Below are 21978 nucleotides of genomic sequence, written 5' to 3' on the forward strand. Positions count from 1 at the left end.
CCCTTAATACTTTTGCTTAACAAAAAATTATCTGTAAGGTTTTGGAGTAGATCTGTAGCTCGAGTTGTGGGTGTTGAGGTTGGTTGGCTCACCGAGCTGGTTTGTTGTTCCGCAGATGTTTCGTTACCGTGCTTGGTAACATCCTCAGTGCAGCCTCTGATGAAGCGTCGGTGTGTTTTCCCGCCTGGTTTTTAAACTCTGGGGTCCATTGCGATGGATTGCCTCACTTCCCGGTTTCCTCCATAGTGGAATGTATTTGGGGTCGAGTTCAATATATTTATTAATAGCATGCTTCGTGGAGTGCCGTGCTTCCAGGAATTCTCATGCTTGTCTCTGCCTAGCTTGTCCCAGGATCTTGGTGCTGTCCCAGTCGAAGTCGTGGTTCTCCTTGTCCATTTGGATTGAGATGAGTGAGTATTGGTTGTGTCTTTTTGTAACCTTCGTGCTTGTCTCTGCCTAGCCTGTCCCAGGATCTTGGTGTTGTCGCAGTCAAAGTCGTGGTTCTCCTTGTCCATGTGGATTGTGGATTCAATAGTAACCATCCCAGCACACACAAACAAAGCTGCGTGTGAGCAATATTTAAAAGGGGAACAACACACTGCAGCAACATGGAACTACGCCAAGAGGAGGAGGAATACCTCTTCCAAGTGTTCAAGGATAATGGATATCCAAAGAACTGGGTTAGGAGATACCTACAGGAACAGCATCAGAAAGATTCTACACGCCCCGACACACTCATCACACTACCCTACATCAGGAACATGTCAGAACTCACCACAAGACTTCTACGACTGCTGAGCATCAGTGTGGCACACAAGCCCACATCAACCCTACGACAAGTGCTCACCCGAACTAAAGACCCACTCCCCGCCATGGACAGGACCAATGTCATCTACAAGATCCCCCTCAGAGACTGCGAGAAACACTACATCGGACAAACAGGAAGGAAACTAACAAGAGTACATGAACACCAACTGGCTACAAAAAGACACGACCAATACTCACTCATCTCAATCCACATGGACAAGGAGAACCACGACTTCGACTGGGACAACACCAAGATCCTGAGACAGGCTAGGCAGAGACAAGCATGAGAATTCCTGGAAACATGCCACTCCACGAAGCATGCTATTAATAAACACATTGAACTCGACCCCAAATACATTCCACTACGGAGGAAACCTGGAAGTGAGGCAATCCATCGCAACGGACCCCAGGCGGGAAAACACACCGACGCTTCATCAGAGGCTGCACTGAGGATGTTACCAAGCACAGTAACGAAACATCTGCAGAACAACAAACCAGCTCAGTGAGCCAACCAACCTCAACAAAAAATTATCTGCCTCAGATGTAAAATTAACAACAAATCCAGCATCTACTGTTGCTGGTGGAAGAGTTCCAAACATGGTGGCTCAATGGTTGGCACTGCTGCCTTACAGCGCCAGGGACCCAGGTTCAATTCCACCTCTCGGCAACTGTCTGTGTGGAGTTTGCATGTTCTCCCCGTGTCTGCGTAGGGTTCCTCCAGGTGCTCTGGTTTCCTCCCACAGTCCAAAGATGTGCAGGCTGGATGGATTGGCCATGCTCAATTACCCATAGTGTTCAGGGATGTGTAGATTAGGGGGATGGGTTTGGGTGGGATGCTCTGAGGGTCGGTGTGGACTTGTTGGGCCGAAGGGTCTGTTTCCACACTCTCGGGATTCCATGATCTATGATCTCTCCTGAACTGTCCTAGCCCTAATTCTCAGGCTACACCTCCTAGTTCAAGAATCCCCAACATCTATAAATAGTTTACCCTTATCTACCATGTCTCTTCCTGTTACTATCTTGGAAGACTTCAATCGGATCACCCCTTAACTTGCTAATTTCTAGATAAAACAGACCTAATTTAGAACATAGAACAGTACAGCACAGGAACTGGCCCTTTGACTTACCATGTCTGTGCCAACTATAATGCTATTATAAAACAATCCCATCTGCCTACACATAGTTCATTTCCCTCTCTTCGCTGCCTATTCATGTGTCCATCTAAATGCCTCTTAAACATTGCTAGCGTATCTGCTTCTACCAGCTTCCCTGGCAGCACGTTTCTGGCACCTGTGTGTAAAAAACTTTACTCACATACCTCCATTAAACGTCCCCCCCCCCCCCACCAAACCATTAAACCTATGTCCCCTAGTATTTGACATTCCCACCCTGGGAAAAGAGTCTGACTATCCACCCTATGTATGCCCCTCATAATTTTATGATTGCCCCTCAGCCTCCGACGCTCTAGTGAAACAGTCCAAGTTTGTCCAATAATTCCTCATAGCTAATAAAATCAACCCAGGCGACATCCTGGTAAACCTCTTGTCTACCATCTCCAAAGCCTTCACATCCTTCCTATAGGGCTGTGACAAAAGTGCACTCATTACTCTGAATAAAAACCAAAAGAACTGCAGATGCTGTAAATCAGGAACAAAAACAGAAGTTGCTGGAAAGGCTCAGCAGGTCTGGCAGCATCTTTGAAGAGAAAATCAGTTAGCGTTTGAAATCCGGTGACCCTTCCTCAGTTTTATGCAGTTGCAACATGACTTGCCAACTTTTATACTCAATGCCCTGATTTATGAAGACAAGCATACCGTATTGCCTTCTTTGCCACCATATCCACTTGTGTTCTGACTGTCAGGAGCTACGGATTTGGACCTCAAGATCCTTCTGTATCTCAATGCTCCTAGGCATCCAGCCATTCACAGTTTATTTTCCTCTAGCATTTGACCTCCCAAATGCATCACCTCACACTTGTCTGGATTAAACTCCATCTGCCATTTCTCTGCCCAACTTTCCAGCTGACCTGTATCCTGCTGCATCTATTGATATCCTTCCTCACTATCGACAACTCCACAATCTTCATGTCATCTGCAAACTCACTAAGTAGACCAGTGACATTTTCATCCAAATTATAAGTCACGAACAACAGAGGTCCCAAATCTGATCCATTTAGAACACCACTGGTCACAAATCTCCAATCACAAAATTACCCCTCCACAACTACCCTCCGAAGGAACCACAACTGGCGCTGTTGTACAGCAGGAAGGGTCGAAGTATGGATGAGCAGTAGTGATTGGACTCTAGTCAGGGGCACAGATATTGTGGTGTGTTGCCTCCCTGCTGCTTGGGATAAGGATGTCTCCGAGCAGTAACAGGATATTCTGAAGGGTGAGGATGAGCAGCCAGAGGTTGTGGTCCATACTGATACTAACGGCATAGACAGAAAGAGAGATGAGGTCCTGCAAAGGGAATTCAGGGAGGTAAGTAAGAAGTTGAAAAACAGGACCTTTACGGTTGTAATTTTGAGATTACTTGCTGTGCTACATGCTAGTGAAGCCTGGAATATAAAGATAGTAGTTAAATATGTGACCAAAGAACTGGTGGAGGAGGGAAGACTTCAGGTATGCCGATCATCGGGATGTCTTCTAGGGCAGATTGGGCCTATACAAGAAGAACAATTTGCAAGTAAACTGGAGGAGCATCAATATCTTGGCAGGGAAGGTTGGGAGTGCCATTTGGGAGAGTTTCAGTTAATGTTGCAGGGGGCAGGAACCAGAGCAGTAGGTCAATTGGTGAAATGACCAAGAAGCAGTTGGAGACTATGGCCAATAAGACTAAGAGACAGGGAGAAGTTACTGAACAGGGCAGGACTGGAGGTGTGAGGTATATTTGTTTTAATGGGAGGAGTACGACAGGTAAGGCAGATGAACTTAGAGCTTGCATTGATACATGTAACTATGATGTTGCAGCTATTACAGAGACTGGGTTGAGAGAGCGACAAGACTGTCAGCTTAATATTCTGGAATTTACATGTTTCAGGTGAGACAGAGAGGGTTGGAAAAGAGGTGGGGGAGCTGCATTAGTAATAAGGGAGAATATTGCAACCATACTGAGGGAGGACACCTTGGGGCCTTGTGGGTAGAGCTCAGGAATAGGAAGGATGCAGTCACTTTGATGGGATTGTACTATGTACAGAAATGTTCCTATGGACAGACTACTGAAAAATGTCAAAACAATACGGTGGTTGTGCTGGGTGATTTTAACTTTCCCAATATTTACTGGGACTCACTTGGTGCCAGGAGCTTGGATGGGGGTGAATTTGTTAGGTATGGCCAGGATGTTTGTTTGAAACAATGTGCAAATAGTCCAACTAAAGAAGGGGCCATTCTGGACCTGATACTGGGGAATGAGCCCAGCCAAGCGATCGAAGTTTCAGTGAGGGAGCATTCTGGGAACAGTGACCATAATTCTGTAATTTTAAAATGACTCGGATAAGGTTAAGAATGGTCCTCGGATGAAAAATTCTAAATTGGAGGATGGCTAATTATCACAATATTAGGCAGGAACTGGGAAATGTAGAGTGGGGGCAGCTGTTTGATGGTAAATCCACATATGGCATGTGTGAGAATCTTCTAAACGCCAGTTGATAAGAGTTAATGGCCAGCATGTTCCGATGAAAATGAAAGATAAAGATGGCAAGATCGAGAACCTTCGATGACAAGAGAAATTGTCAGCTTAGGAAACTGAAGACAAACAGAGTCCTCAAAGAATACAAAGATAGCTGGAAAGAACTCAAACTAAGGAGGGCTAAAAGGGGCAAACAGGATTAAGGAAAATCCCAAGGTGTTTTATACCTATATGTATATAAGATGCGAGAGGGTAGCTTGGGAAAAAGTAGGTGCATTCAAAGACAAAGCAGGGAATTTATGTGTGGGGTCAGAGGAAGTGGGTGAGGTCCTTAATGAATACTTTGCATTAGTATTCACGAGGAGAAAAGACATGTTAGATAGTAAGCCTTAGAAGGGGTATGTTGATATTCTAGGGCATGTCAGTGTCAAAAAAGGAGGTAGGGTTGGGTGTTTTGGAAAGCATAAAGGTAGGTAAGTCCCCAGGACCTGATGAAATCTATCCTAGAATGATCAGGGATGTGGGTGAGGAAATTGCTGCAGCTTTGTATGAAATCTTTGTATCCTGTTTAGTCACAGGAGAAAACTGGAAGCCCAGAGAACTAGAGAATAGGCAACATTGTTCCTTTGTTTCAGAAGGGCAACAGAGATAATCCGGGAAGTTACACGTCCATGAGCCTTACGTAAGGAAATTAGGTAGGGAAATTATTGGAGAAGATTCTTAGGGATAGGATTTACTCACATTTGGAAAAATACAGACTTATCAGTGATAGGCAGCATGGCTTTGTGTGGAAAAGGTCATGTCTCACAAACCTGGTTGAGATTTTTGAGGAAGTGACAAAGGTGATTGATGAGGGCATGGCAGTAGATGTCTGCATGGAATTTAGCAAGATCTTTGACAAGATCCCTCATGGCAAGCCATTACAAAAGGTAAAGTCACATGGGCTCCATGGTGAGATGGATACAGATTCGGCTTAGTCATGGAAGGCAGCGGAAAGAGTGTTTTTCTGAATGGAAATCTGTGACTAATGGTGCTCTGCAATGATCAGTGCTGGGACTCCTGTTCTTTGAAATATATATATAAATGATTTGGAGAGAATGTAAGTGGCTTGATTAGTAAGTTTGTGAATGCTACAAAGATTGAGATGTTGCAGATAATGAGGAGGATTACCAGAGGATACAGCAGGAAATAAATAGGCTGGAGGTTTAGGAAGAGAAATGGCAGATGGAGTTTTATCAGGTCAAATGCGAGGTATGCATTTTAGAAGATTTAATGCAGAAGGAAGTATACAGAAAATGGCAGAACCCTTAGTAACATTAACATGTAGAGGGATCTAGCCTGAGTTGGATGTTGCTGCAGGAATTGGCAAGCAGGGAGGTGGTGGACATCCAGCCATCCATTGCCTGAAAATGGCGGCGCTCAGACCCAAAGTTGTGCACCAGTTGGAGGATGCTCAAGTGTGCAGTGGAATCCCATAAGTGCGTACCCTTGCTCAATTGGAATTTCACACCAGCCCCAGGGTCCTGAACCTCTGTCAGGAGTTTGCGTCCCACAACTTGAGCCACCTCTTGAGTATGTGTATTGTGTCTTTCCATCTTGCAAAGAGGCATTTTTCTACACACTGCTGCTGTATACCATCCACGTTGAATCTTACATCTGGTGCCCAGACACGCCTTGGCATGCTTATTTGCTGCCGGATGATGGTGACCCCAGTGGAAGGCTTTCCATTCAACTGTTTTCCTTCAGGGATCTGGGGTGGCGGGTGTTGCACACAGTTCCTTACAACTGCAGATTGTGGTGATTCATGGACTCCCAGCCCATATGTTTATTTTGTGGCACTGTTGAATCTGTGGACCGTGTATATATTGGTTGTGGGTGATTGCACCCCCTTTTTAGTTATTTGAAATATCTTTTGTGCGTTTTCGGTTGCACTTCAGCCCCATGCTCCTGATCTTTGGGCATCTGGTTTGGAGGGATGTGGGCAGATTGGAGGACCTCCTTGTGCGTCTGCTCCTGGACCTGGGCAGGCTGGCTATAAATAGGTCCAGGTAGCGGCCTGTGGAGGGAGCCATATATGCCGACCGTATGCCCCTCTTATGCGGTTACATTCATGCCTGGGTGTCATTGGAGAGGGAGCATGCAGTGTCCATCAGAGGGAGAGAGAGGTGGGCACCGCAGGGGATTTAGCACTTTATTTCCTCCTCCAACTCTACTTTGGTTGAGCCCCTTCACTCTCTCCCTACTTCCTCCTATCTTTGATGGTTTGCTTTGCCCATAATGAGCTTTGCTTGTAAATCTTTAATTGTCTGTGTGGGTGATTACTGGTGGTATCATAGAATCCCTACAGTGTGGAAACAGGCCCTTTGGCCCAACAAGTCTACACTGACCCTCAGAGCATCCTACCCAGACCCATCTCTCTGTAATCCACCTCATCTGCACGTTCCTGAAACACTACGGGCAATTTAGCATGGTCAATCCACCTAGCCTGAACATCTTTGGACTATGGGAGGAAACCCATGCAGACACGGGGAGAATGTGCAAACTCCATATGGTGGTTAATGGTTAAAGACAAAGAAAAGTCATGGTGATTTTGGTAGTGGAAAAGACTGTCAGTTGTTTCTCAGCACTCAGTACGATATTATCAAGCTGGAGAGGGTTCAGAAGAGGTTTACCAGGATGTTGCTGGGTATGGAAGGTTTGAGTTATAAGGAGAAGCTGGATAGGCTGGAACTTTTTTCACTGGAGCGCAGGATGTTGAGAGGTGACCTGATAAAAGTTTATAAAGTAATGAGAGTATAGATGGAGTCAATGGTAGTTGTTCTTTCCCTAAAGTGGTGAATTTCAAGGCTGGGGGTCACATTCTTAAGGTGAGAGGAGAGAGATTTCAAAAAGACTTGAGGCCAATTTTTTTACACAGAGGGTGGTTTTGCCTATGGAATGAACTTCCTGATGAAGTGGTGGATGCAGGTACAATTATAACGTTTAAAAGACATTTGTATGGATATATGAATAGGAAAGGTTTGGAGGGATATGGGCCGGGAGCAGGCAGGTAGGACTAGTTTAGTTTGGGATTATGTTCAACATTAGGGGCGGCACAGTGGCTCAGTGGTTAGCACTGTTGCCTCACGGCGCCAGGGACCCGGGTTCAATTCCAGCCTCAGGCAACTGTCTGGGTGGAGTTTGCACGTTCTCGTGTCTGCGTGGGTTTCCTCCGGGTACTCCGGTTTCCTCCCACAGTCCAAAAGATGTTCAGGTTAGGTGGATTGGCCATGCTAAATTGCCCTTAGTGTTCAGGGATGTGTAGCTTAGGTGGGTTATAAGGAGATGGGTCTCGGTGGGATGCTCTGAGGGTCAGTGTGGGCTTGTTGGGCCGAAGGGCCTGTTTCCACACTGTAGGGATTCTATGATGATTCTATGGACTGGTTGGACCGAAGGGTCTGTTTCTGTGCTGTATGACTCTATCATTCTATGCTTAAGATGCTCTTAAATGTTGTGAGAGTACCTGCCTGTTGGGCTGGAATGACTAAATGAATCACTCAACACTGAGATCCACTTCAAGAATCAAAGAGTTTGATGTTTTACACCAGTGGGAGAGAGCCTCTGGGCATTCCAGGGACGTTTCCACCTAACAAAGGAAAACATGCAGTTTAAATGCAGTTACTGAGCCAATGTCGACTGGCTACCATCTAACTACTCTTCTAGTTACCTAGGGATTATGATATCATGTGAAAATGTGATCAGTACGTGGTTAGATCCTTTTCTTCTATCCCATGGTGAACTCTAGACTTTGGATCAGCCTCATAGTGAGGCTTGTATTAGCATTCCTCAAGTTATCTAACTGTCTGTACACAAGCAGGTACATCTGCTTCTGTTCAACAGGGCCCATTGTATATATTTCAAAAGACCCTTTGTGTGTTAGCTTAATCTAATTACTTTGGATATACTCCTTCTATGAAGGCAGTGAATTATTCTAATTTACTAAGTTCAAACAGCAGACTACAGAAGCTGGTGTTCTGGCCAGTGTATACTGCTTCAGCCACGGGCAGCCTTAACAATTTCCCTTTACGGTGAGAGCCGGCTAGAAAAGGCCCTTTAACTGAACCCAGTGCTCGATTTATTTCACCTGCTATTCCTTGCCTCATTTGTGTGGACCTGTCTTGTGATTTGAGGAATTTTGGCTAGGTTAAGTCAAATCAATATATGCCCTGCTGTTGTTGACACTTCCTGTTGTTTCCTTTCTAGGGCCTGTGCTTTTCTTTAACCCATATTGCTTACAAGACCTAGAGACCATTATTCCCCATGTCAGAGCCAAAATTAGTTGCACTCCTACTGCTAAGTGTGATGTTATTTTGCTCCAGCAGTGTGTGTTAACATCCATCCCACAATCCCACACCTTTTTCCACCATTATTGAAGTTGCTGTTCTTTATCCTGTTCAAGAATGTCTAGTTTCATTGGCAACTGATGGTAGAACTTGACTGCTCTGTAAATATGTTCTGTCATTACTCCAGTCATTATTACCTGGTATTCATGTTGCATGTAACGCATTATATAGTGTCCCATAATCCACGAAGTCTCCGATATCCTTTATATCATTTGGTTCTACTTCCTCATTCATTCTTCCCTGCAGTTATCCTAATCTCCTGGATACTAATGCCATGCTCCACAGCCACTGTAGTTCCTTCATTCTCCTTTCCTTTCCTGGTGGTATGTAATTCAAGCAGGCTAGGTGGATTGGCCATGCTAAATTGCCCTAGTATTCAGGATTGTATAGATTAGGTGGGTTATAGGGGGAATGGGTCTGGGTGGGATGCTCTGAGAGTTGGTGTGGACTTGCTGGGCCGAAGGGCCTGTTTCCACATTGTAGGGATTCTATGATACTAATCCTTGTAGTAGACAGTGGCTTCCAGTCTCTCGAATACCCTTCTATCACTATGTTTTATGTCCTTTTATGAAGCCAGTTTCTGATCCTTATCACCAAGTTTCCTTCAATTCCATGTGCTTTAACCTTTTCAATCGGTCTCCTAGTGGGACCTTATCAAAAACTTTGTTAAGATCCATATAAGCTGTTGAGCTTGGTTGCCTCGCCGAGCTGCTTTCTTGTTTCGCAGATGTTTCGTTACCATGCTTGGTAACATCCTCAGGGCAGCCTCTGATGAAGCGTCGGTGTGTTTTCCCGCCTGGTTTTTAAACTCTGGGGTCCGTTGAGATGGATTGCCTCACTTCCGGTTTTCCTTCGTAGTGGAATGTATATGGGGTCGAGTTCAATGTGTTTATTAATAGCATGCTTCATGGAGTGCCATGCTTCTAGGAATTCCATATAAGCTGCATCAACTGAACTTCCCTCATCCACATACTTGATCATAGAACCCCTATAGTGTGGAAACAGGCCCTTCAGCCCAACAAGTCCACATCGACCCTCAGAGCACCCATTCAAACCCATCCCCCTATAACCCACGTACTCTACACATCCCTGAACACTACGGGCAATTTAGCATGGCCAATCCACCTAGCCTGCACATCTTTGGACTGTGGGAGGAAACCGGAGCACCCGGAGGAATCCTACGCAGACACAGGGAGAATGTGCAAACTCCACACAGAGGTTCCCCCGAGGGTAGAATTGAACCCGGGTCCCTGGCACTGTGAGGCAGCAGTGCTAACCACAATGCCACCGTGCTGCCCATATTTTCAAAAACTTCTAACAAATTTGTTAGGCATGATCTCCCACTGAGAAAGCCATGCTGACTATCCCTAATTAACCCATGCCTTTCCAAGTGGGTATTAATTTGCTCCTACAGAATTTTCTTCAATTGTTTCTTTACCACTGATGTGAGACTCACTCTCTGTAATTTTCTGGTTCACCTCTATCACCCTTCTTAAAGAATGGAAGGACATTAGCCATCCTCCAGTCCTCTGGCACTTCCCCCGTGGCCAGAGAGGAATTAAAAATTTGTGTCAGAGCCTCTGCAATTTCCTGCCTCACCTCCCTCAGCGGCCTGGGATGCAGTTCACCTCGGATAGGGGATTTGTCCATTTCTAAGCCTATCAGAACCTTCAATACTTCCCCACGTCCAATGTCAAACTGTGCAAGTTTCTCACTGAATTCCGCAGCAATGTTCTGCTTTTCCAGAGTGAAGACTGAAGATAAGTATTCATTTAACATGCTTCCAGGATCCTCCGGCTTCACGTGCAGGTTGCCCCGCCCCGGTCCCTAATGAGCCCTATTGTTTCCTTGGTTAACCTCTGCCCTTTTATATATTTATAAAATATCTTAGGATTCTCCCTGATCCTGTTCGCAAGCCCTTTTTCATGTCCCCTGTTTGTCCTTCTAATTGCTTTCTTCAGTTCCTTCCTGAATTTCTCTAGGGCCACAGCTGATTTGCTCCTTTTAAACTTGCTAGATATCCTTCTGTTCTTCCTCATCCAGTCCTGAATTGTCCTAGACATCCAGGGTTCTCTGAACTTATTGCTTCTACATTTCCTTCTAAAGGGTACATGTTGGACCTGTACACTCTCCATCTCCTTTTTGAATGCTCCCCCAATTGCACTCCTGTAGACTTACCCGCAAGGAGCTGTTCCTAGCCAACTATAGCCAGATCTCGCTTTGTTTTAATAAAATCTGCTTTCCCCCAGTCAAATCCATCTTTTTCCTTATCCAGAATGAATTTGAACCTTACCATGTTGTGGTCACTATCACCTAAACTGTCCCCCATTGCCACATCGAACCCTTGTTCGATGTCTTTCCCCAGAAGCAGATCCAGCACAACTCTGTCCTGTTGGTGTCTACATATTGATACAAAAAAATTTCCCTGAATACATTTCAAGAAATCCGCCCCCTCTTAAACCCTTAACAGTACGACTATTCCAATTTATGTTCAGAAAGATATATGCCTCTGTGAACTGTTTACATATTTGCTCGTGTATTTCCTGCTGACTCTTAGGGGGCCCATAATATGCTCCCAGTAAAGTGGCTGCCTCCTTCCTTCCAAGATATCATCTCTCCTTGTTGCAGTAATTGACTCCTTAATGATAGTGCTACCTACTACCCTTTTTACACCCTCCTGTTTTGCCAAACGCTCCTATTCCCTGGAATGTTGAGTTGCCAAGTCCAGCCCTTTCCTCAACTGTGTTTCTGTGATGGCAATGTCCTCATTTCATTTCATTCTGTCCACATCTTAGTGTTTCCTCTGTACAGACATGGGCGGCACGGTGGCACAGTGGTTAGCACTGCTCCCTCACAGCGCCAGGGACGCAGGTTTGATTCTAGCCTCGGGCGACTGTCTGTGTGTGGAGTTTGCACATTCTCCCTGTGTCTGCGTGAGTTTCCTCCGGGTGCCCCAGTTTCCGCCCACAGTCCAAAGATGTGCAGGTTAGGTGGATTGGCCATGCTAAATTGCCCTTGGTGTTCAGGGAGGAGTAGATTAGGTGGGTTATAGGGGGCTGGGTCTGGGTGGGATGCTCTGAGGTTCGGTGTGGAGTTGTTGGGCCGAAGGGCCTGTTTCGACACTTTAGGGATTCTATGATTCATACTTCTGCCTATAATTTTTGGATATTCACCTCTTCCAGACCTACAATTGTCACATTAATAGCTCTGGGGACCACTATTTCTGGTGTCTCTCTGGCTGCAATGTCTGCTTGCATATTCCCAAAATTATGCTTCAGTCTCCACTTTTCTATGTACCTTTATTTTTATAACTGCTGCTTTGGTAGGATATTGTGTTTCCTCCACTGTTTCTCAAATTATGTTCTTATGTTTCATGTGACCGTCCGCAAAGTGATGTACCCCTCTTGTTCTATGCCATCATATAGTCATGTACTACACCAAAGACATAAGGGCTGTTTGTGTAAACATTAACTCTCTTTCTCTCTGCTAGTTTTAAAGCTTCTGCCAACACTATCAATTCCATTACCTGGGCTGAAAGAGCTCCCTCTGAGCCCAATTTTACTGTCACCTCCCACGGTGGTCCACGACAGTCCTGCCCATCTCAAAATGTTGTCAATGAGTGATCTAGATCCATCTACATATAACGTCAGATCTGGGTCATTTAGGGGTTCATCTGAAATTCCATCTGTAGTGTCCTAATCTGTCTCTGCCTGACAGTGATTAGGTTCCCCTTCTGCTAGTTTGTTTTCTATGGCATTGTATTTATCATCTCAGACTATCCTAACCAACTTATCCCTTTGGTAATTGGTCCTTTGGCCCTTTTGACGCCTTTGACATTGCTCTTCAAAAATCTGATACAGGTTTTAACCTCCCAGTATTCAATAGTTCCACCAGGAGTGTCTGGTTTGTCCTGACATAATGTTAAGCTCACTTACCTTCACTGCCCAAGCAGCACAATTTAACATGGCAACATATCTGTGAAGTCTCTGGACTACTCAGGTTTTTCAGTTGAAAAATAAGTTACAGATTACATATTATCAGGCCACTACATCTCTTTGATACTGTGAAATAGGTGGAAAAGCTTACGGACCAATCCTGCAAAATCCCTATCATGTAGATTGTGGGAAATGTGCATTTTCCCAGAACATCCCATTATGATGTCTAGGCTTTAAAGTGGACAGCTTGTCTGGTAACTTTAACATATCTCCAGGTGAAAATGATATGTAAGTCATACACAGCTGGACGCGTTTGGCTGGAATAGATTGAATTGCTGATATTGGTGGTATGCTTGGGTATGGTCCCTGGGCCAGAATCCCACGAGTCTGAATATCCCCCGTTCTCGGGATGGGGACAGTGATGGGTAAATATGGCGGAGGGCCATCCCCTTGGCCACCATTATGCCTCTTTGCTCCTTCTTCCAGTATGCTCCAATCAGTTCCATCTCTTGCAGAGGCAGGGCTGTTGGGCTTGATTCAAGGGCCAGTAATACTGGCACAGCTGGCATTACTTTGTCTCTCTATTAATTGATTTATGGGTTTTGTTAATTCCACATGTACTCAAAGTACTAACACTAATCTTCCTTTTCTTTCTTTTCTTCATCCTCCCATTCACCTTTTGTGGTGGGTGGGTGGATTCATAGGGTTCCAATTAGTTTTAATCATTCAGTCAATTAGTTTCGTGTTTTTCTGCTAGGAGTTGTGTAAGGGATCCCTCTGGTCCTCCTTTTCTTCTATGGCCCAACTTTTCATTGTTTGCTTCCTTCGTAAGGCCAGTAATTGGCACTTCTCAGAGGTAACCCCGCCCTTTCTTCAGGCATGATTTGGAACCTGTCTGTGTGCTTCTGTCCCTAACTACCGAATTACACCAGTCGATTTGTTTCGGCTATGTCCTTCATGCAAATGACAGCTCTGAGGTCCCTGCCTTTCCCACAGGTGTAACGTAGAGTTTCTGAAGAAGGGTCATTGGACCCAAAACGTTAATTCTGATTTCTCTTCACAGATGCTGCCAGACCTGCTGAGCTTTTCCAGCAACATCTGTTTTTGTTTGTAACAAGACTTCCTTGCTCCTGTGTTCTGCTCCCTGGCTAATGAAGGCAGGTATCCTTTATGCCTTCTTCACCATCCTGTTCACTTGTGCTGACACCTTCAGGACTTATACACTAAATTCTATTTGTTCCTCAGTACTCCCTAGGGACCTACCATTCATTATGTGAGGAAAAGTCCTTATAAGAGCTCCCAAAATGCATCAAACCCTCACATTTATCAGGATTAAATTCCATCTGCCATTGCTCTGCCCGGTTTACCAGCGGATCAATATGTAACCTGAGACCATCCACCTCAGCATCAACAACAACACCAGTTTTCATATCATCTGCTAACTTAATAATTATATCTTCTATATTCACATCCAAGTCATTAATGTATATTACAAACAGCAAGTGTCCCAAGCAACCGACCCCTTTGGCACACACTGCTGGTCACAGGCTTCCAATCATAAAAACAACCCTCCACGATTACCCTTTAGAACATAAAACATGGAACCGTACAACACAGGAATGGGCCTTCGGACCACAATGTTGTCTGAACATGATGTCAAATGAAATTAATCCCTTCTGCCTGCCCTTGGTCCATATCCATCCATTCCTTGCATATTCATGTGCTTATCTAAAAGTCCCTTAAATGCCCTTATTGTATCTGACTCTACCACTAGCCCTGGCAGCATGTTCCAGACTCCTCCCATTCTGTGTGTAAAAAAACTTGCCATTCACAACTCCTTTGAACTTTCCCCTCTCACCTTACCCCCTAGTATTACACATTTCAACTGTGGGAAAAAGATTCTGACCGCCAACCCTATCAATGCATCTCATAATTTAGTACACTTCTTTCAAGTCACCACCCCAGAGAAAACAATCCAAGTTTTTCTAGCCACTACATTGTAACTCATATGCTGTAATCTAGGCAGCATCCTGGTAAACTTCTTCTGCACCCTCTCCAACGCCTCCACATACTTCCTGTATTGTCGCAACTAGAAATGAATGCAATACTCTAAGTGTGACCTAATCAAAGTCTTATAAAGATGCAAAATGACATCCTGACTCTCGTACTCAATTTCCCGACCAGTAAAGGCAAGCATGCAAAACACCTTCTTTACCGCCCTATCTACTTGTGTGGCCACTTTCAGGGAACTATGGACTTTGAACCCAAGGTTCTTCTGTACATCAGTGGTGTTCAGAGTTCTGCCATTAAAATTTGATCTCCCAAAGTGCAGCACCTCACACTTACCCGGATTAAACTCCATCTGCCATTTCTCCGCCCATATATGTGCAACTGATCTATATCCTGCTGTATTCTTTGATCACCTTCTACACTATCCACAATTCCACCAATCTTTGTATCATCTACAAACTTACAAACCCATCTACATCTTCATCCGAGTCATTCATATCACAAACACCAGAGGTCCTCGTACGGATCCCTGCGGAACACCACTCGTCATGGATCTTTGCCTCCTATTTGCAAGCTAATTTTGGATCCAGTTTGCCCACTTGTCTTGGATCCCATGGGCTCTTACCTTTTGGACCAGTCTTCCATGTGGGACCTTGTCAAAGGCCTTACTAAAGTCCATATAAACCATATCAATGGTATTACCCTCTTAAATATGTGCGGTCACCTTTTCAAACCACTGAATTAAATTAGCCAGACAGGATCTCCCTCTAACAAATTCATTCTGACTATCCCTGATCAATCCCTGCCTTTCCAAGTTTTGATTAATCCTGTCCCTCAAAATTTTTTCTGATAATTTCCCTAGCACTGTCATCAGACTTTAGGTTATCAGATCCAATAAATCCTACTTTTTCTGCACATGTTGAGCTTTCAAAAACTTGAGATCACTTTCAGAGTGATCAACACATAAATGAGTTATAAGTGAACCAGGTAATGTCCAAAGTCTTTTTGGTTTTTTTTTGTAATACCAGATCTCAGAGTAACTTCTGCCATTCTGTTTCAATCCAATTACCTCTTTGGTTCCTGGGAACTCTAATTTCTCCCTGATACTGTTTATGTCTACTCCCTTAAAAACAAAATGCCATACTTCTTGTTTTGGTTTTCATAGAATCCTGCGGTGTGGAAACAGGCCATTGGACCCTTCAAGTCCGCACCAAACCTCCAAAGAGCATCCTACCCAGACCCATCTCCCTACCCTTTCCCTGTAACCCTGCATTTCCCATGTCTAATCCACCTAACTTACTCATCCCTGGACACTACAGGCAATTTAGCATGGCCAATCCATCTAACCTGCACAAATGTGGACTGTGGGAGGAAACCAGAGCACCAGGCAGAAATCCACGCAGACACAGGGAGAATGTGCAAACTCCACACACAGTCACCCGAGGGTGGAATTGAACCCGGGTCCCTGGCGCTGTGAAGCAGCAGCACTAACCACTGAGCCGCCCTGGTGAGGAAATATCATGTAAAACACAAACTTTCGTGCTTACTTAGAACTTTTAGCATGGTGGGGGGATTTAAATGAATGGGAGGTAAAACAAAAAGTTCAGTTTCCAAATGGTGGTTAAAGTTTTTGCTTCTAAGTTCCCGCCTTTCAGATGGGTCGGCATTCCCAAACTTTCTTGTTTCTCATTCATTAGGGTGTCCAGCCTGCTGAATAAACATTCATGGGCACCATACTATTAGCCAAAAATGGGAAATACATGTGTTCTCAAAACCAACATGTATATATGAATTACGTACTTGGCAGGGTAGACTTCATGCTCCAAGCTCCACTAGGTACAGACATCTTCTTTAATTTGTCTCCTTCATAACTAAGGCATTTCTTTGCCCAAGCATGTATGGTGGTAGGGTTAAAGCCTGACCAGGCCAACAAGTCTGCCCAAATTCATCAACTACATTGGCTGACACCAGCAAATCTGTCTAGCACTAAAATGTAAAGGGGCTCAACTTTTTGTTTTTGTGTCCTTGTTCTTTGTAAGCCTCTGGTGACAAGCTATCAGACGTAAATGTTCTCATAGTGGTAATAAACGTCAATGACTTGATGATGCGTAAGTTGCTGAGTGCTGTAGCTCTCTTCACTTTTAAGAGTGAACCCTGACAGTCCTGCTGTGCTGTGACTTGTGCTACATTTTTAGCTGCAAAGAAGTGACAAACATTGATCATACATGAGGTATCTGTTGGAAACGCCTGGCATCTAGTCTCCTGTGTGCCAGTCCTGTGCAGTGGCAAGCTTAAAATGATAACCCTGACTCATAGGAGCATGAAGAATTGACTACATATTCATACATATCCTGCAAAAGATCAATCATCCTCTTGTGTCGCTGGAACCAGATTATTTGAGTGCTCCACTGGTGCTGACTTCTGAACAACTTCTTTCCAGGCTGCCTTTGTCATTTGGAATGGCTTCTTGTTGCCATCCATAGGGAATAGGACTGTCCTTCTCTCACAGACAACTTTTGGGAGAACCTGTGTGGATTCATTGCCAAAGTGTTGTGCTACTTTTTGCCTGATTGTTGACATCTCTAGGTGATGCTGTGGGTGATGACCAGAATTGAATGATGGCCCTGTATTATAGAGAATGAAGCGTTCTCCAGGTTTCTTCTACATATTACACCTGAATATTAGAGTCTCAAAGTTCCCAACAGGCTCCGGCAAGCCCTGTCCATAAAATTTGATGTTTTTTTTCATTATTATGTGCATATCAGTATTGGGAAAACATAAAACATGCTTATTTTATATTGCCACTTATAAACTTATAGGCAATATTTAATTTAAGGCAGGGCCATAATATATTTATCAATTTTTATTATCACAAGTGCTTCATTGTTCTAAAATTAATATTCCAAACTGCTGGTCTGAGTTTATATAGATATTTTAGCTGTACTGTTTGAGTATGAACTGGCGTTATGGCAGTGACTGCATTATCCTTTGAGCTGGGGAGAATCCTTACCATTTTAATAGTGTGGGATTTGTTAATGATTTATATTCTTCTCTGTTTGATTTTCCATTTGGTGCATTGCTTGAGCAACACTTTTGCCCACACAGATAAATGTTGAAGACAAATTAATTTTTATATGTACATTACAAAGGTGCAGCTATAGTCTAGAAGTAATTTCTGATGATATTAGCATTGATTTTTTTTTGTCTTCTTTGTTTTAAAATAATATATATAACCTATTTTATTTGTCTTGTAACAGTTAACGTTAAGTTTAAGTTAAATAAGTTTAAAAGACTTGATATAATATTTCTAGCCTTCTCTTCTTTTCATTCAATCTTATATTTTGGTCATGGCATTTGTCTTTCCTGTTTCGAAACAACTAATTGTTAGATGGCAGAGTGCTATTTAATCTAACAGAAATGACCAACATGACTTTTGTTACAGACTTAGCAACTATTTGTTTTGTTTTTACAAACATTGATGCGTGAATTTTATTTTTCATGCAATACAAAGCATTCTATGATCATTTTATAATAGTTTCAAGGTATTTAAGATGTGCTTTTGAACAAGTTGTAATTTTCTTTTCTTGCATATTTTTACCAGATGAAATTTGTGGGACCAATCTGATGTCAGCAATGACTGATAGTTGTAACTGTTCTGACTCCAGTGATGTAGAACTAAGTGATGACTGGATTGGCAAGAAATCTCCAAAGATATCCCGGGCTAGCAAATCCCCCAAATTGCCCAGGTAAGCAAACTACTCAAGACTTACAGGTTTGATGATTTGAGTTCTGTTAAAGTGAAAAAGGATATAATAAGTAAAACATTTTTATCTACAAGCTCTTCTTCTTGGTTATGCCAAAGTACTACCTTTGTTGCTGGTGAATAAAGAACTGAAGAAACAATTGAAATATTGGAGGTTTATAGGATTGGAGGAGATCATAAAGATATAGAAAGAGAGAATGCCATAAAGGGATTCACACTGGTTGGATGAGAAGTCTAAATTCAAGGCATAAGGGAATGGGTGAATGGAACTTAATTTGAATTAGGACAGTGGCATCAAAGTTTTGGATGAGTTGTTCTTCGGAAAGCGGGTCCTTCATGTAGGGGAGGTCCTTACTGAATACTTTGCTTCAGTATTCACCAGTGAGAGGGACCTTGACGTTTGTGAGAACAGCATGAAACAGGCAGATATGCTCGAACACATTGATGTTGGGAAGGAGGATGTGCTAGAAATTTTGAAAAACATGAGGATAGATAAGTTCCCTGGGCCAGACGGGATATACCCAAGGTTGCTACGGGAAACGAGGGAAGAGATTGCTGCCCCTTTGGCAATGATCTTTGCGTCCTCTCTGTCCATTAGAGTAGTACCAGATGATTGGAGGGTGGTAAATGTCATTCCTTTGTTCAAGAAAGGGAATAGGGATAATCTTGGGAATTACAGACCGGTCAGTCTTCCTTCTGTGGTGGGCAAATTATTGGAGAGGATTCTGAGAGATAGTATTTATGATTATTTGGAAAAGCACAGTTTGATTTGAAATAGTCAGCACGGCTTTGTGAGGGCCAGGTCATGCCTCACAAGCGTTATTGAATTCTTTGAGGATGTGACAAAACACATTGATGAAGGCAGAGTAGTGGATGTGGTGTATATGGATTTTAGCAAGGCATTTGATAAGGTTCCCCATGTTAGGCTCATTCAGAAAGTAAGGAGGCATGGGATTCAGGGAAATTTGGCTGTCTGGATACAAAACTGGCTGTCCAATAAAAGACAGAGGGTGGTAGTAGATGGAAAGTATTCAGCCTGGAGCTCAGTGACCAGTGGTATTCCGCAGGGATCTGTTCTGGGACCTCTGCTCTTTGTGATCTTTATAAATGACTTGGAGGAGGAAGTGGAAGGGTGTGTTAGTAAGTTTGTCGATGACACAAAGGTTGGTGGAGTTGTGGACAGCGTGGAGGGCTGTTGTAGGTTGCAACGGGACATTGACAGGATGCAGAGAAGTGGCAGATGGAATTCAACCCAAAAAAGTGTAAAGTGATTCATTTGGAAGGTTGAATTTGAATGCAGAATACAGGGTTAATGCCAGGATTCTTGGCAGTGTGGAGAAACAGAGAGATCTTGGGGTCCATGTCCATAGATCCCTCAAAGTTGCTACCCAAGCGGATAGGGTTATTAAGAAGGTGTATGGAGTGCTGGCTTTCGTTTTTAGGAGAATTGAGTTTAAGAGCCACGAGATCATGCTGCAGCCTTATAAAACCCTGGTTAGACCACACTTGGAATATTGTGTTCAGTTCTGGTCGCCTCATTATAGGAAGGATGTGGAACCTTTAGAGAGAGTGCGGAAGAGATTTACCAGGATGCTGCCTGAACTGGAGGGGAGGTCTTATGAGGAAAGGTTGAGAGAGCTAGGGCTTTTTTCATTGGAGTGAAGAAGGATGAGAGGAGACTTGATAGAGGTGTACAAGATGATGAGAGGCATAGATAGAGTGGATAGCCAAAGACTTTTTCCCGGGGCAGAAATGACTAATATGAGGTTCTTTACACAGAGAGTGGTGGGCGTGTGGAATGCGCTGCCGGCAGTGGTAGTGGAGTCAGATACTTTAGAGACTTTTAAGCGACTCTTGGATAGGCACATGGATGATAGTTATAATGTAGGGTATGCAGGGTAGTTTGATCTTAGGTCGGCACAACATCGTGGGCCGAAGGGCCTGTACTGTGCTGTACTGTTCTGTGTTCTATATTCTATGGAAAGCATGGTCTAATGAAGGATAATGGTTTCCTAACCTGAGATAGGTGGAAACAGGTGATCTCAGTGAGTTAAGATTTCATGACTATGGGTCAGTCCCGAAGTGGTGTGGACATTTTTAAACCGTAGTGCAAAAATGTCTCTTTTATAAGAGGACTGGAACAGCCAGAAATGCTTGCTGATGTAAATTAAGTGGCTGTCTAGAGAGAGAGAGAGGGAAACCATAAAATGTCAAGCCTATGATTATGAAAGGAACATCAAACAAAAAACCCTTCAAATGGGGCAAGAGTCAAGTCAGAACAGACTGGAACTGTGATCATTTGTGACTGCTAAGATAACAGGACACCAACAACCTCCTGCTCAACAGCTCTTCAGATTATGTCTCAAACTGCAGACACATTTTGTCTTTTTCCCTTTGAAAAATGCAGAAGGATAGGGATTCAAGCACCATTTTCGACTTGACTGGAATGTGCTAGTGGAACCGAACCATCTTGTGTGTACCAGCCTTCGTTTGAGCATTGGCATGCAATGAAGACTGCAGTCAATGAATGATCCCCTAGTCAATACTGTGTTGCAGGTAAAGACCCTCTCTTGCTCTGGGTGTTGCAATCCAAGCAAAATGGAAACTGGACAGAATGAAATACTCTCTTTCACCGTGAATGCTGGGGATTAAGTAATGGTTGAAAGGAATCAGAAATGCAGAATCTGAACCATTCTGCAAAACTAAGAATGGTTCAACTACCACCATAACACTACTGGTAATATTTGCTACAGCATTCAACTATCCACTCTTCATAAACAATTTAGAGACTGTTCTTTATATCTGTACCTTTTAGCTTTTATCTTGTTAATTCCTCTTGTATTTAATAATAAATAAACCCATGCCTGGTTAAATTGGCTCCTTCTAAAATACAAGATCGTTTCGGTCTGGGAGAAAGGTATCTACCAGGGAAGGATCCATTTCTAAATTAATTTTGTAGAGACCAGGAAATTATAGGCCAGTCAGCCTAACCTCGGAGATGGAGAAGTTTAAAAATAATTCTAAGGCACAAAGTACATCTGCACTTGGAGAAACACAAATTAATTAGGGACAACATGAATTTGTCAAAGGAAGATCATGTTTGACAAATTTGATCCAGTTTTTTGAGGAGGTAACGACAAGTGTTGATGTGGTTTACATGGTCTTTAGCAAGGCTTTTGGTAAGATTCCTCATGGCCAATTGGTCAAGAAAGTAAGAAGTATCCAAGGCAAAGTGACAAATTGTATACAAACTTAGCTGAGAGGCTGGAAGCAGAGAGTCATGGTAGAGGGATGTGTCTGCTACTCAAAGTCTGTTTCTAGGCGGGGTTTCACAGGGCTCGGTACTGAATCCAATGGTGTTTTGTGGTGTATATTAACAACGTAGGGATTAAGTAGTTTGCTGACAAAAAAGTTGTTACGGTAGTAAATAATGAAGAGGGGATAACCATAA

The 21978-nt window shown here is 43.5% G+C and overlaps 1 protein-coding gene across 1 annotated transcript in view; it reads left to right on the plus strand.

Annotated features, from left to right (window-relative positions):
• LOC109918713 (tubby-related protein 4-like) overlaps positions 1–21978 on the plus strand; it is a 576781-nt gene that overhangs the window by 312988 nt on the left and 241815 nt on the right. Inside the window, exon 11 of the mRNA XM_048600969.1 lies at positions 18366–18510. Coding sequence (XP_048456926.1) covers positions 18366–18510 — 145 coding nt within the window. The remainder of the gene's footprint in view (positions 1–18365; positions 18511–21978) is intronic.

Source organism: Rhincodon typus, chromosome 9, assembly GCF_021869965.1.
Source record: "Rhincodon typus isolate 14 chromosome 9, sRhiTyp1.1, whole genome shotgun sequence".
NCBI lineage: Eukaryota > Metazoa > Chordata > Chondrichthyes > Orectolobiformes > Rhincodontidae > Rhincodon > Rhincodon typus.